The sequence below is a fragment of the Halichoerus grypus genome, chromosome 9 (assembly GCF_964656455.1).
Source record: "Halichoerus grypus chromosome 9, mHalGry1.hap1.1, whole genome shotgun sequence".
Lineage (NCBI taxonomy): Eukaryota > Metazoa > Chordata > Mammalia > Carnivora > Phocidae > Halichoerus > Halichoerus grypus.
Window position 1 is genome coordinate 102,755,896 of NC_135720.1, and position 16,726 is coordinate 102,772,621.

At 37.2% G+C, this 16,726-nt stretch overlaps 1 protein-coding gene and 1 non-coding gene across 3 annotated transcripts in view; one reads left to right on the forward strand and one right to left on the reverse strand.

The window, feature by feature from the left end:
* CYP39A1 (cytochrome P450 family 39 subfamily A member 1) overlaps positions 1–16,726 on the forward strand; it is an 87,344-nt gene that overhangs the window by 17,596 nt on the left and 53,022 nt on the right. For both annotated transcript variants that reach the window (XM_036112962.2, XM_036113036.2), the window contains exons 4-7: positions 857–1,006; positions 1,927–2,020; positions 9,242–9,349; positions 13,926–14,016. In XM_036112962.2, the coding sequence (XP_035968855.2) occupies positions 857–1,006; positions 1,927–2,020; positions 9,242–9,349; positions 13,926–14,016 (443 nt within the window). The remainder of the gene's footprint in view (positions 1–856; positions 1,007–1,926; positions 2,021–9,241; positions 9,350–13,925; positions 14,017–16,726) is intronic.
* On the reverse strand, positions 16,620–16,726 carry LOC118551379 (U6 spliceosomal RNA). The gene has a single exon (XR_004925047.1). It is a non-coding gene; the product is annotated as a U6 spliceosomal RNA (small nuclear RNA).

A 16,726-nucleotide genomic window follows, 5' to 3' on the forward strand; every position in this document is an offset into this window, starting at 1 on the left:
CACTTTTCCATCTCAGTGGGATACTGGGATGCTGAAGGCAGGATTCAATAGTTCAGACTCATAAAAAGAACAACAGTTAATATTTTGTTAGAGGTCCAGAAAGAGAGAGAGGAAAAAACCAAACAAACAAACAAAACAAGGCAAGCAACCAACCAAACTTTTAGCATGCCCAGTATCTACAATAAAACCAAGCAAATTCTTGGATATCTTTGAAACTTTGGGGGAAGGAGATCCTGAAAATTTTCTAGTGAGGAAGGGATGGCAAATAAAACTGAAACAAACAGTACTCAGTGTACTAATCTAGGTCATATTAACAATCTTTGATATTCTTTCCCTTATGGATGCCACAGTAATCATTTTTCACTTATGGCAAAACGTAATGATGATAGGTACTATACTTCAATGTGTAGTAGTTTAAATCTGTAGGATCCTGTGAGAGCTTGGCATATTTGGTAACTAGTATTGCCCTGATTCTTTGGCTCTCTTTTGCTGCTGTCTAAAGTCATGGACTGTATCTTAATTATTGCTATTATTTGCTAAATAAGTACTCGTTGAAATTATATTGAATCAATTTATTTCTGCACATCATCTCATGTTTGTCAGGATTTAACAATGCTTGCTTAGAAAGCATTTTAAAATCTTCAGATAAATGAACCACAGTTTCAGTTACCCCTAAGTTATCTTGACCACAGTAAGCAAATATTAAAACCTTTCAAGAGTGACTCTTTCCCAAAAGAATCTGCCACATATTATTATCTACCCCTAATATATAGCTATTAAATAATGCCCTTTATTGTGTTCTTTGCCTTTCTTCTTTGGTCATTGGGTCTGACTTTCTATGTGTTTTTCTTTGTAGGAATCTCCTTTATCCAGTCACAATGAATATACTCTTTAAAAAAGGTTTGTTTCCCACAGATGAGAGAAAAATCAGGGAGTTCTATCAGCATTTTCAAGCTTATGATGAAGGTTTTGAGTACGGGTCCCAGATGCCAGAATGTCTCCTAAGGTAGAGAGCTCTTCCCTACAATTAATTCACTGACCAAGCTCCTCCCAGCAATTCATACCCGTCTCATTTCCCTGTCCTAAGTAGAGAGAGCAGCATCTACGAGGAAAAGACAGAAGCTACTTCTTAAGACCAGTTTGTTTTTGGTGTGTGTATGACTTGACGAAGGAACTGAAGAAGAAAGATGCATTATTTCCTTTTTTTTTTCTTATTTTGAGGAGCAAAAATTTAACAGGGAGTAAGAGAGAGACAGAGAAGATATGAGAATGAAACAAAGAATTTATTTTGAGGCCTTTTATCCTGTTTACTGCTTATTATGATCACATTCATTGCTATAGTTTGGAACCATGCTAAATCATCAAGTGTGACCCGTGGTTGTCCTTGTTCTCCCTGAGCCAAAAGGAGGTGTGGTCAAATGTATTTTTCACAGCAGCCTCAGGGGTTTGAATGTAAAATAACACATGATTTTTTAAATGTCTTAGCAGTTGGTCTATAGTGGTGACTGGTCAAAAAATATGAAAAAGATCATAGCCAATTTGCTTTACCTGACTTAAGCCAGCACCTGTCCCTGTGCTAGTTCTTCATCCTCCAGGAACTGATAACAGCCAGAGTAAAAGTAGGACAAGCAGGTCATGGGCTCTGTTTTTTTGTTTGTTTTTGTCTTTGTTTTTTATTCAATGCCAATCCTATAGGGATTCAAACATTTGTTTGCAAAACACCCCACTAAGATGTGGCTGCCTACCCCCTTGATTTTCCTTGTGATCTAGTAAGTCTGAAGGTAGACCTCGAATGAAATTCTAGAAAAACTGAAGAAATTTGGAGAAATAATTATAATTCCATAGATATTCCCCCTTTAACGCCATGACCTGTTATTCCTGATGTGCTTTCAAATTAATTTATGCACATGTTTTTTTCTCGCCTAGAAACTGGTCAAAATCCAAAAAGTGGCTTTTAGCACTTTTTGAGAAAACTATTCCAGATATGAAAACATACAGATCTGCAAAAGATAATTCCATGGTAAGTATCCCTGAGCTTTTTTGTTAAAATATGTGGGATGAAAACAGTAATAAGCTATGATTTTTAAAATAATTTTTTTGTCAAAAATCATGAGATTATTTAGGTAACATTTTGTGTCAAGTACTGTGTTGGATTTTTACACTATTCTATTAAACAACCTCATAACGATGAGGTAGGTATTAATAGTCTTCTACATAAGAAAAAAACTAAGGCTACAGACAACAACATATAACAAGGTGCTGAGGTTTTTATTGATTTATATATTATACAGTCGTGTCAACAGTGACAGGTGGGAGTTATGGCACATTAGACAAGGATAGCAGAGCTCTGCAAAGCAGACTTTGTTCTTGATGCCACTACCACTAATTATTTCTCTTTTCAAATAAAGGGAGGTAGTAAGGTATAATTTGAAAAGCAAGGCACTGGAAGCCACTGTTCCAAGTATCCTAGGTCTGTGGTTCTTCAGGTGTGGTCCTAGACCAATGGTACCAACATCGCCTGGGGACCACTCAGTCAGAGCCTCTGGGGTGGAGCCCACCAGTCTGTGGTTTCATAGGCCTTCCAGGTGGTTCTGATGCTTGTGTAATGACAAGTTCTCAACCCTGCCTGCTCATCAGAATCTCTGGGAGCTTTTGAAAACTACCTGATTGTCCAGACCCCCTCGCCGCCTCGGAGACTGGGATTCACTTGGTCTGAATATGGGCTCAAATCCAGTCACCAGTCTCATGACCTTGGGCATGGCACCTGGCCTCTTGGCTCAATTTCTACATCTACCTCATAGAATGTGGGGATTAAATGAGTTAATATTTGTGAAGCAGTTAGAGAGTAGTGAGGACTACATAAGGGTTTATACCGTGTGTTTAACATTAAAAATCAGAACTTTTATTTATTTTTTTAAAGATTTTTATTTATTTATTTGAGAGAGGAAGTGAGAGAGAGAGAGGGTGTGCATGCATGCACAAGCAGGGGCGAGGGGCAGAGGGAGAGGGAGAAGCGGACTCCCCACTGAGCAGGAAGCCCGACACAGGGCTCCATCCCAGGATCAGGAGATCATGACCTGACCTGAAGGCAGACGCTTAACCACCCAGGTGCCCCCAAAATCAGGCCTTTTAGTATTTATAGATGATATCTAGTGTTTTTGTTCGCTTGCCTTTCATAATTATAGCAAGTGTTATCACAAGCAACTCTACCTAACACTGGAGAGGAAGATTGCTTCAGAAAAAAAGGGATGTATGAATGTTTAGATATCTCCCACCTGAATAAAGGGAATAGAAAGCTACTCTGGAATGCCCCACATTGATAAACAGTGTTTCAGCTAAGGATTCTATTTTACAAACAGACCCAGACAAACACATTTTTGTTTGCATAATTTTCCAGGATTTAGGGGTGAAGAGGCATGTGTATAAAAGCTGCACCCAGATAGATCTGTAATCGATGGGCCTGACAAATAGGGTTTTTAATGCCCCAACTAAAACACTCCACTGACAGTACTTCTAGAGTAGCATTTCTTTTTCCTACTCTGAAGAAATGAGGCATTTTTAATCATACGTACTCTAACTCTCTATTTGAATAAAGACAGATTTTGAAGTTTGCTGAAGCTAATCCACTGTTTAAGACTTTGGGACAGAACTCAGTTTGAACATTCAGGAGCAGTTTTCATTTTTTTATGTATCATTTCTGTTTCTTCCAGCAGTATTCACACTGAGCTTGTGTTTTGTACCCAATTTTTTTTTTAAATGTGGTCTAAGAAGAAAATAAAAGATTCTGTTGTCTTCTGTATAAGTAGATTTCAATGGCCTAGTTAAGCAGAAGACTGGAAGAAGTTTTTGTTTTTTGGAAATATCACACACACATTTCATCACATTATAAACATCAAGTGTGGTGATTTCTCCCTTGTTATTCTAGATATGTATTAAACTAGTGTTTTCATTTAAAACGAAGATTTCACCAGAATAGCATATCCAGAGAATGAAATCCATGTATAGGATTTTCCATGAGATGTAAACTTGGTGTTATAATAATTTATGTTGTATGATAGAAACTAGCAGTAAATAAAATTTATACTTAAATGATGTTCAATTTTGCTAGCCCATTGTTACAGTAACAATAACAATAAGACATTGCTAACATTTATGGGGAGCTTACTCTGTGCTAGGCATAATATTACACATTTCACAAATTCGTGACTCATTTATTTTTCACGGCAACTCTAATACCCAGCAAACTGGGGATTATTAAAACCAGAAAGCTGAGGATTAGAGTGGTTAATCACTTTTGAAACATTATATGTCTTTGTAAGTCACAGTACTAGTCTCTCATCTGTATTTTCTTTGATGGTGATCTAACAGTTGTTTCATGTATCCTAAGATCTGAAGCAAAACTACTACATGATGGTACAATACAATTCTCTTAATCCCTAATCCATGAGAGTTGTGGGCTGTATCTCTCATGGGGCAGTATAGCACAGTAGCTAAGAGTGTGGGCTCTGGAGCCAGGGCCAAGCTCACAGAGTTTGAATCCCAGCTCAACCACTGACAAGCTACCTGTCCTGGCAAAGTTCCCTAACTTAATTGTGCTTCAGTTTCCTCAAATGTGAAATGGTGAAGATAATAGTATCTACTTCTTCGAATTGTGCTGAGGATTGAATGGTTCGATACTTGCAAAGCACTTAAAACAGTACTTGCCTTCGCAAGCAATGACTAAGCATTAGCTACCATTATTTTTATCACCTGAACCTGAGTTATTTAAGATTCAAAGTACATGAGTAACTTAATGAAAATGTGTCTGAATTTCTTCCCCATGATGGGGAATGACCATTGACAAAGGTGTGACTGGGAAACCTCCCAGTGGAGATAAATCTTTCATGGAATTTGTGTGATGACCTGAGAGCAACCATCAGTGGCCTTGGATGGGGCCCTGATCTTAGTTGGCACCATTCCAGTCAAATATCACTTCTCTGCATATTGTGGTATTTATACCATATCCTGGCTTGGCAGTGCTTTCTCCATGGTGTATAGGCTGAGAATCTTCATGGCAAATGGGGGAGGGTTGTCTCTGGAATGCTCCAGATATCTGTGTTTCTGTGTTGCTTGCCTTTTCCTAAAAGCAGAGGTTTATTTTAAAAATTTGTCAAAATGATAATATGTACTAAGTTTTGTTTTAAGCTCTTTATAGGTAGTAACTGATTTAATTCTCACAACAATCCTCTGAGGTAGGTACCATGTTATGACCATTTTATAGATGATGAAATTGAGACACAGAGCTTAAAGTAACTTGTCCAATGTTACCCAGGTCTTGACTAACTAAGCCAGGTTCTGGTTCCACGTGTGAGGATCTTGGAAGTTGCCACTCCATCCTAACAACAAGTACAAGGCTGAACAGACCAATATTAGAATTATCAGACCGGGACTTTAAAACAACTATGATTAATATGCCAAGGGCTTTAATGTGTAAATTTAGACAGCATGCCAGAACAGATAGACAATATAAGCAGAGAGATGGAAATCCTAAGAATGAACCACAATTAAACGCTAGATATAATAAACAATATAACATAAATGAAGGATGTCTTTGATGGGCTTATTTGTAGACTGGCAGAGCTGAGAAAAGAATCTCTAGAGGATATATCAGTTGAATCTCCAAAAACTGAAAAGCAAAGAGAACAAAGACTAAAAAAAGAACAGAATACCCAAAAACTATGGAACCGTGGGACAACTGTAAAAGGGATAGCATACATACAGTGGGAATACTAGAAGGAGAAGAAAGGGAAAAAGGAACAGAAGAAGTATTGGACACAATAATGACAGAATTTTCCACAATTGATGTCAGACACCAAACCACAGATCCAGGAAGCTCAGAGAACACCAAGCATGTAAACACCAAAAACATATCATTTTTAAATTACAAAAAAACAAAGATAAAAAATCCTAAAGAAGCCAGAAGGAAAAAACACCATATCTATAGAGGAACAAAGATAATAATTATATCTGACTTCCCCTTAGAAACCATGCAAAGCAAAAATAGTATAGAGTGAAATATTAAGAGTTGAGTGAGAAAAAAAAAAAAGAAAACACACCAATCTGGAATTCTGCACCCTGTGAAATTATCCTTTAAAAGTGAAGGAGAAATAAAGGCTTTTGCAGACAAACAGAAAATGAGGGAGTTTGTTGTCAGTAGACCTTCCTTACAAGAAATATTAAAGGAAGTTCTTCAGAGAGAAGAAAAATAATACAGGTCAGAAATTCAGATCTACATAAAGAAGGGAAGAGCATCAAAGAAGAAATAAGTAAAGGTGAAATAGAAATTTATTTTCCTTATTCTTAATTGATCTAACAGGTAACAATTTGTTCAAATTATAGCAATACTATATTCAGATTATATATATATATATATAATATATACACACACACACGTATATATAGACACACACACTTATGTGTGCTTATGTATAAATGAAATCATTATGTGTGGTTATCTGCATGCCTGTCTGAATCCTTCATCATATCCTTCTATAATAATAATCCAGTAAATAAAATGTTTCTCTCACTTTTAGCCAATTAACTGAACCTGAGGAAGGGGTTGTGGGAACCTCTGATTTATACAGCCAGTCAGCCGGAAGTACAGATAGCAGCCTAGACTTGCAGCTGGCATCTGAAGTCCAGGGAGGAGGCTCTTAGAACCTCCAATCTGTACCCAGTTGGTCCAAAGTACAGGTAATAACCTGGGCTGTGACTGGCATCTGAAGGGCAGGTGGGAGGTGGAGAAAGGGTATAGTCTTGTAGGACAAAACCCTTAACCTGCAGAACCTCATGCTAGTTCTGGGTAGATGGTGTCAGGATTGAGTTGAACTGAGTTGAATTATAGGGCACCCAGGTAGTGTCCTGAGTATTTTTATTGTTGTTTGGGACTCCTCCTTCCACATATACACACACATTAGAAATTGGTACCAGAACTCCAGAGCGAGGATGTCCTCTTTACCACTCCTTTTCAACATAGTACTGGAAGTCCTATGCAATAAATCAAGAAAGGAAATAAAAGTTACACATATTGGGAAAGAAGACATAAAACTGTCTTTGTTCACAGATGTCATGATCATATTTGTAGAAAATCCAAGAGAATCAACAAAAAACTACTGGAACTAACAAACAATTACAGCAAAGTTGCAGGATACAAGTTAATATCCAAAAGTTAATTGCTTTCCCATGTACCAATAAAGAATGTGTGCAGTATGAAATTAGAAACACAATGTGCCATTTACATTAGTATTCCCCAAAATGAAATACTTGGTATAAACCTGACAAAAGGTATATAAGCTCTGTATGAGGAAAGCTACAAAACTCTGATGAACAAAACCAAAGAACTATGTAAATAGATATTTTATGTTCATGGATAGGAAGATTCAATATTGTCAAGATGTCAGTTCTTCCCAACTCAACCTATACATTCAATGCAGTCTCAATCAAAATCCCAGCGGAGTTATTTTATGGATATCAACAAACTGATTCTAAAGTTTATATGGAGAGACAAAGACCCAGAATCACCAACACAATATTCAAGGAGAAGAACAAAGTTCTTCAAAAGAGCAATGCTACCCAACTTCAAGATTTACTGTAATGTTATAGTGTGGTATTGGTGAAAGAATAGACAAGTAGATCAATGGAACAGAATAGAGAGCCCAGAAATAGACCCCTTTAAATATAATCAACTGACCTTTGACAAAGAAGCAGGAGGCAATATAGTGAAACAAAGATAGACTCTTCAACAGATGGTGCAGGAACAACTGGACATCCACATGCAAAACAAAAAAAAAAGAAAGAAAGCATCTAGATAGAGATCTTATACAATTCACAAAAATTCACTCAAATGAATCACAGACGTAAGTGTAAAATGCAAAAGTATAAAACTACTAGAAGATAACCTAGGAGAAAACCTGGTTTACCTTGGGTATGGTGATGCCTATTTAGATATAACATCAAATGCACAATCCATGAGAGAAGATGGAAGCATATGAAAAGATGCTCCACATCATATGTCTTCAGGGAAATGCAAATGAAAACAACCCTGAGATACCACTACACTCATTCTGGTCAGAATCTGGAACACTGACAACAGCTCACCTCCTGGTGAGGACGTGGAGCAACAGGAACTCTCCTTCATTGTTAATGGGAATGCAAAATGGTGCAGACACTTTGGAAGACACTTTGGTGGTTTCTTACAAAACAGAGCATATTCTTGCCATAAAATCTAGCAATTGTGCTCCTTGATATTTGCCCAAATGACTTGAAAACTTATGTCCACACTAAAACCTGCATAGGGATGTTTATAATAGTTTTATTCATAACTGCTAAAACTTGGAAGCCACCAAGATGCCCTTTAATAGGTAAATAAACTGTGGTACATCTAGGGAATGGAATATTATTCAGCGCTAAAAAGAAATGAGCCATCAAGCCATGAAAAGACATGAAGGAACCATAAATGTATATTACTAAGTGAAAGAGACCAATCTAAGAAGGCTATATAATGTATGGTTTCAGCTATATGACATTCTGCAAAAGGCAAGATGTGGAGAAAGGAAAAAGATCAGTGGTTGTTGGGGAGGGAGGAGAGATACACTGGCAGAGCATAGAGAATTTTTAGGGCAGTGAAAATAACTTGTATGACATTATAATGGTGGATATATATCATCATGCATTTGTCCCAACCCATAGATTTTACAATGCCAAGAGTGAACCCTAAGGTAAACTATGGAATTTAGGTGATTGTGATGTGTCAATGTCCTTGATCCATGGTAAAAAAAAAAAAAATTCTTCTTTTATAAAAAGTAAGGCCATCATTTCAATCATTACTTTCAATGGCCCATTGAAAGTTGTTAAGTAGGGAAGACTATGCATGTGTGGGGGTAAGGGTTATATGGGAATTCTTTGTACTTTCAATTTTATTGTAAACTTAAAATTGCTCTAAAAAATAAAGTCTTTAAGAAAAAAAAAAAAAAACGAAGCCAGGATTTGAACCAATGCAGTAAAGCAGTTGTGCTCTAGAGTCCCTATTCCTAATTACTATGCTACCGGTAAGTGTATAAAACCCTTAGCATGCCTCAAGCTGCAGACCTAGGAATGGCAGAAATAATATATTTGAGATTAAGGAAAAATTCACAGTCTTTGTTTATTAACATCATTCTTTGTCACACAGCTGTGGTTTGATAAAATGTCTTTCTTTTAACAGACATTAATGCAGGCTATGCTGGATATCGTAGAGACGGAAAGAAAGGAAGAAATGAGCCCCAGTTATGGGCTCTTATTACTTTGGGCTTCTCTGTCCAATGCTGTCCCTGTAAGTATATTAGTAAAGTAAGGATTACACTTCTGTCTACTGCAATTTCAGTTTTTTTTCCTTCATTATTCTTTCTTTTTTTCAGTCTTTTCACTTCTTGATTATGGGAAAGAAAAAGGCTACAGTGGATTTGGTTGTGAGCTAGAAAAACAAAACTGAATGCCTAATGAAATCTGATAAGATCACAAAGGAGGCAGAGCAGAGATGTCAAGTGAATTCTGCCCTCTGCAAGGCAAGCGTGTAGCAGGCTAAGGGAAAAGCTTGCACCTTGGGGTTAGTTGTGACAACACCTGCTTATGGAGTACTTTCTTTGTCAGGCAACATGCTTAGTACTGGTGCTGCAAAGATGAGTAAATCTTGACTCCAACATTTTACTGGGGAGAGAGTAGGTAAATGGATAGTCTGGGATAGAATTGGGCTTGAATCAAGATAACCCCCGCCAGAGCTATAGAATCTCATGGAGAGAATTTAAACCCTCAGCCTCCATTTCCTCATGGGTAACAAAGGGATAATACAACTCCTGATATGGTCCTAGGACTTGGGTACATAATAAATGGTAACCCTCCTTTCTCCACAAGGTTGTTGTGAGGATTCAGTGACATAAACCCAACTGGTGCCCAGTGAATATTAGTTCTTTGTCTTCCCCTCTACCCATTCTCCTTCGGCACACCATTCCTGTTTGTGTTTCTTGGCGTCTTGGTCCTGTAAGATTCCCCATGAATGGAGCTGGTGACTTTGGAACTCACAATACTAAAGAGAGCAGACACTTTTTAACTGTTTCTTTCTAAAGCTGTTATGAACTAGATTAAAGCCATGTGATATGTCTGCCCCTTCTTGCCTGATGCACATCAGGGAGGATCTCACATTAGCTTAAGCTGCACTGGTATTATTTGAGGAATTAAAGGGTGACCTTTTTTACATATTTGTTTTCTACTGAACAGGAATATTCAACCCATCTCTAATGATAAAGGTGGCCATTTTCTTTTTTCTTCTAACAAATAGAAATGAGATATTTCAGGTATTATTTATTTCTCCTTCCTCTTAGTGAAGGCTTTCTAAGTACTGATAGTCTAGTTTCTTTTCACGTGTTATAAAACTGATTGGGTAAAGAGCAGAAATAGAAATTCTGGCCTCTCTGCCATATGTAGTTCATCTGGCATGGGCAAATAAAAATCGTCTAATCCTTTCCCCTTCTTTATGTACCTCTGATATTATGCCCTGATTTCTCTTTGCATTGTTTTCTGGGATACTGATTAAGCTATAGCAAAATTAAAAGGCGAACATCAGAACAGCTCCCAAAGCAGCAACAAAACAGCCACTCCTGTCACAGGATTAATTTTCAAGATCTCATTAGAGAGATCCTCCAGAAGAAAGGGACACAGAGCCCCATTGATCTGACTCCGGGGAAGTCAGTTCTTTGGAATTTGTTCCTGGCACCGGCCTGAAAGGATTTAAATAATGAATTTCAGAAAGAAAGTGTCTGATGATTAGTGAGAGTTCCATTTTGCTGGCTGTCGTTGGCACCTCCAAGAAGCAGTTGGTGTGCAGGCAGAGACCCTGGAAAGGCTTTAGAGTCAGGCCCAAAGCCAAATCCCAGTGCTGGGTGACAGCGAGCCAAGTGTTTAACCTCTCTGAGCCTCAGTATTCTTATCTATAAAATAGGATGAATGTTATTTACCTCATAGGATGGTCATGAGCATTATTATTTTTAAGATATGGAAAGTGGCTGACAGTCCCTTGAAGAAAGAAGGTGCTCAATGAATGTTAGCTTTCTTCTTTTATAAAAAGTAAGGCCATCATTTCAATCATTACTTTCAATGGCCCATTAATAAACTGCCCTGACTTCCAAAATTGGACCACTCAAATGCCCCAGGGTGGGAGTGGCCACTGCTATCTGGCTTCTGTGATCTCCCATCAACACTTAGAGAACCCCAAAAAGCCCCGCCATTGGACAGGTGGTGGGGCCTGGTCTTTCTTGGTGCCCAGGTCAGGTTCTCTTCTCTCCCATTCTGGGCTCTGCCTCAAAGCCCGTGGAACTCAGAGCTAGGGCTTGAGGTAGTCTGGGGACAGGACAGATCACTAGAAGGCTCCACTGTGGTCGAGGTGAACCTTGGTAGACTGGCCCAAAATATTAACCATAATTAGTGAAATCATTTGTATGGGAAAACCATTTCCAACTTACAAGAAATTCCTGCCAAATGAAATTTTTAGGAACATTTTTCCAAAACGAAATTCACCGCTGACATTTTATCTTTGTTATCGCTTCTCCCAAGCTCTTTCCGAATCCTGACCCCATGACCCCCCATCCCACCTCGCCTCACCCTCAACTCCCACAGCCTGTGTTGTCTGTCCCACCCATTGCCTGTACACTTAGCTCTTTTTTCTCCTGATTTTTATTTCATATCTCCAACTAGATGTGAAAGTTCTTTGGGCAGGAATGATATCTTATACATGTTTGTGTTTACCATGATTGTAGAAGACTGTCTGACCTGTTATAGAGACTCCATCAGTATTTGTTAAATCTCTTTTGAATGGAGGAATAAATGATGCTGAAGAACATACCCATTTCATCTTCTCTTACTGGGCAGGGCTTTCCTCCTTGTCCCTTTCACCTTTGTTCTTACTCCAAAAGAATTGCAGTGGCTGCTTGTGAAGTTCAGTGAGCCAGGTGGCCCTTCTCCTTTTTGAGCAGGCCTCATAGACCTGACCCCTTTGGCAAAATACTAATTGCTACTTTGGGGAGCAATTTTTAACTGGGAGTATGCAAAGATCCCAAGGTCATTTATTCTTGTTTGTTTCAGTAATATATGTAAATTTCTTATTTACTCATACCTGTCTTTTATGTGACTCTTCTTTTTAAAAAAATGTAATTGAGTTTTTTGCCAAGTTTAAAAATGATAAATAGCACCTTTGTACAGCCATTTATAATTTAGCTGAATTCCTTGTGTTCATTATGAAATAAGTATTACCCAATTTTTGTGAATCTCTAAAACTCTAAGCACTATTTAGTATAACTCTGAACCCCTCTTTTGTATAACTGAAAATCTGTGTGCTATCACTAAGCTATTTTTCCCCCAGTATGAACTTTGACCCTTTAAATGAGATGAATTGAGTATGGAGTGGTTATTAATTAAATCCAGTAATTCAGCACTTCCATCCGTAGATAATAGTAGCAGGGGCCTGAGTGGGGAGACAGGAGAAGAGAGCTCTCTGAGCATGTTTCTTCTACTGTAAAATGGACTGGATAATGTCTAGAGTAAGTCTTCGGTACTCTGAATCATGCCACGGAAAGAGGCTCTCCAGATGGTGGTGGCCTTGGTTCTCTGGTACCGTATTTACCCTGGCACCAGTGGGTTTCATGCCCCAGGGCGGAAAACCATGAGGAGTATTGAATTTGGCTTACTTGACCGCTTCCCTTCAGACAGTTGCTCTTCCCTTTTTGGCCATAGAGGGGAGTATTGGGATTATGTAAAGGTACTTAAAGTTACCTCACAAAAGAAACAAAAAGACTTAAGTGTTTCAAATATGTAATATCGGAGTCTTTCAGGACTGATTTTCCTAGATGAAATTTCTTTTACAATACGTGTTTACAGAAAAGAGGCAAGGGAAACCCAAACTTCTTTTATTGATTTTATACAGGTTTCTTCTAGTGTGTAATCTAAAAATAGAAACAGGAGCGCCTGGGTGGCTCAGTCGTTAAGCGTCTGCCTTTGGCTCAGGTCATGGTCCCAGGGTTCTGGGATCGAGCCCCGCATCGGGCTCCCTGCTCTGCGGGAAGCCTGCTTCTCCCTCTGCCCCTCCCCCTGCTTGTGTTCCCTCTCTTACTGTGTCTCTCTCTGTCAAATAAATAAAATCTTAAAAAAATAAAAATAGAAACAAAAACATCTACCCGAGTTAGTGGAAAGTTAATTTTTGAAATATATGGCAGTATAATTTTAACCTTGTAATACCACAATGAGGAAAGATGTGAAATAATTTTCTTTGGTCTAGAGAGAGAATTTGCAAGCATGCTATGTTCAGTAACATTCAGGTGTGAAAGGACCATTATTTTTGATATTGAGTACTCTCATAATTTAGTTTATGGGATTTGAGGTATATTTTTCTGCACTTATTGAAAATTACCATATTTTATTTGCGGAATATATGATTTGCTCATTCATTTCTATTTCACGAAAATTAAATTTTAAAAAATATTTTCATTTGGATTAACATTTTAAGTGTCATAATTTGCTGTTTCTGAATATTTAATGTATGCATATATAATATTTTATAATGTGTATTAGTAAAAAGAATCCTTCATTTTGTAGTAAAGATAATCTATATAAACAACAGAATTAAACTATAGTGACAGAATAAAAGTATAGATTTGACCTCTCAGAGGTCTATAACATCTCTCTTGTTCATAAAATCTAGTTGTTTCCAAAACTGCTCCTTACTAGCATGCTTTTAAGTTTAATTTAAACATTTTCCTGGTTTCTTTTAATGTTTCTGGTGAATACTAAGTATGCTTTTATTCACTGTCAAAGAAGGTTGTATTGTGTGATACATGTTTTTTGTTTTGTTTTGTTTTGTTAAGGTTGCATTTTGGACACTTGCATTTGTCCTCTCTCATCCCACTGTCCACGAGACCATTCTGGAAGGCATATCTTCTGTGTTTGGCACAGCAGGTACTAAACCTGAATGAACTTACCTGGTTGCAGAGGTTATCTAATGTGCGCTTGTCACATGTTATGGGCAAAACTAAATGCCCAGAATTTTATAGAAATTGAGCATAATCCAAAATTGAACACAAGTTGTTGTGTGTTTCAGGATATAAACCGATCAGGAAGATTCCTAGAATTTAATTACTGTCCAGGTGATTTTAGAGGGCATCTAGTCTAACCCCCTTACTTTCCAAATCATGAAAATGCTGGAGAGATTGTGATTTGCCTAATTCCCCTACTTAAATGTAAATACACACACACACACACACACACACACACACACACATACACACAGAGACTTTTTCTTCAAATCTCTTGGCCCCTCAATTATTTTTGGAATTCAGGATTTTCTAGATTTTGTAAAAAGTAATACGGTGCATATATTACATAACACAGATGTCAAGTAAGGTTTTGTCACCAAAGGAATTGTTTTAAAAGTTAGAGATTTGGGGGGTTAGAACTGTAGATGGGGATTGACACCTTGTATTTTTTAGTTCAGATTTGGACTCTTCAATCATCATCTGTTTTAAAAAAGCAGAAATAAGCTTGAATGGAGAGAGCATTCAACTACTTGTTTATTTGACCTGTTTGGAAGTAGTATCTTTTAGAAAAACCTAAATATGTCAAATTATGTATTCTGATATAAAAAGAATAATAAATTACTTGGAAAAAAACAATGTAATAGGACAAAAGGTAGGATGCCAATTAACAGCGCCCCGCTGCTTCATGATTGCTGAAAATATTTTATTTGATATTTGATTCTTTATTTTCTACTGCTTCTTATTGAATTAAAGGCAGAAAGCAAATTGGCTTGCTCAACATCACTATCTAAGCCATACTGTCTCTTGAGCCTTGAGTCTTATCTCATAGAAATAGTGAGGATTAGAATCACTGAGTACAAACCATGCTAACAAGTTAGATTCTGTAGATAGGTTAGTGAGTACAAGAGAAAACTACTTGCCTTTATGGAGCTTACCTCTACAAAGTTAGTGGAAATACTCATGCCTTTATGTCCACAAACAATAAAAGGGAATGTGTCACATTTCCGACTTCAGCATTTCCTTACTAGAGTCTACTCCTCATTTAGGGTTCTCCAAAATCCTGGTCTTTAGGAAATCAAGAAGTAGTTATGGGATGGTGGAGATAATGCTGGGAGCCTGTCTGACCCAAAGGCTACAACAGAAGTATTACATTCATCTAAGTGTCTACAATACTTGAATCTTGAACTCTTGAACACAGTCCAATGGAGAAAGACAAAACCTTTATTCTTTTTCTACATTCTGGTTTATTTTTAGAACCCATTGTTCTCCACTGACAGACAAAGGCTCCTCCAAATAGCGATACCGGTGTATTAGCTACATATATATCAATGCTTTCAGTTTTTAAGACTCTTGCAAACTTGAAAACAATTTACATAAAATATCAAATTTTTTTGCTGTGTTTATACAGAAGCAATTCAGATCAATTCATGTATAAGATGTAGTAGCAGCTCAGGAATTTAGATGTGAGAGGAAATTACTCACTCACTCTTGGAGGTTGATATTAAAGAAGATATCCACGTGCCCATACAAAGGATCCTGTCAAAGAAAGCACATTAGAGTGCATGGAACAAGAATCTGACTCAATACAGCAGTTCTCCATTCTTAGTTCTTCACTATTACAAGATGACCATTTCTTTCTTGGAGATGTCCTTAGTGACTTGGACACCTCTTCACATCTCTATGGCCTCAGGCATGTTGCTCAACTTTCTTATAAGTTTCAGGGTACAAGCTGCTATTGAATCATTGGTCCTTTGTGTCTGGCTTTTTTTCACTTAGCATAATGTTTTATTTTGTATCATGATGTTATACATTAATTGATTTTCACATGTTGAATCTCCCTTGCATTCCTGGGATAAATCCTACTTAGTCATGTGGTATAATACATACAATTTTAATGGCTATAAAATATCCATATTACATATAGGTATTTATATCCATAGAGCATATATCATTTTTATGTTGCTGGATTCAATTTGCTAGTGTTTTATTAAGGAATTTTAGGAATTTTACATCTATATTAATAAGGGATATTGATCTGTGGTTTTCTTTTCTTGTATTTGTCTGGGTTGGATATCAGGATAATTCTGGCTTTATAGAATGACTTCAGAAGTATTCATTCCTCATATTTTTTGGAAGAGTTTGTGAAGGATTGATGTTAATTATTCTTTAACTATAGGATAGATTTACCAGTGAAGTGATCTGGTGCCGAGATTTTCTTTGTGAGAAGTTTTTGATTAATTCAATCACTCTACTTGTTACAGGTCTATTCAGGATATATATTTCTTCTTTTTTATTAAAATATAACTGACACATAACATTGTATTAATTTTAGGTGTACAATGTAATGATTTGTGATATGCATATGCTATGAAATGATCACCACAATCAGTTTAGTTAACATCCATTATCACACAGCTATAATTTTTTTCTTGTGATGCAAACTTGTAAGATCTACTTTCTTATCAACTTTCAAATGCATAATACAGTGTTGCTAACTGGTTGCCATTGCTGTACATTACAGACCCAGAAAAATAGGGACACTGAACGAATTTGCATGTCATCCTTATGCAGGGGCCATGCTAAACTTCTCTGTATTGTTTCACATTTAGTAACACTATTTTTTCTTGGGTCAG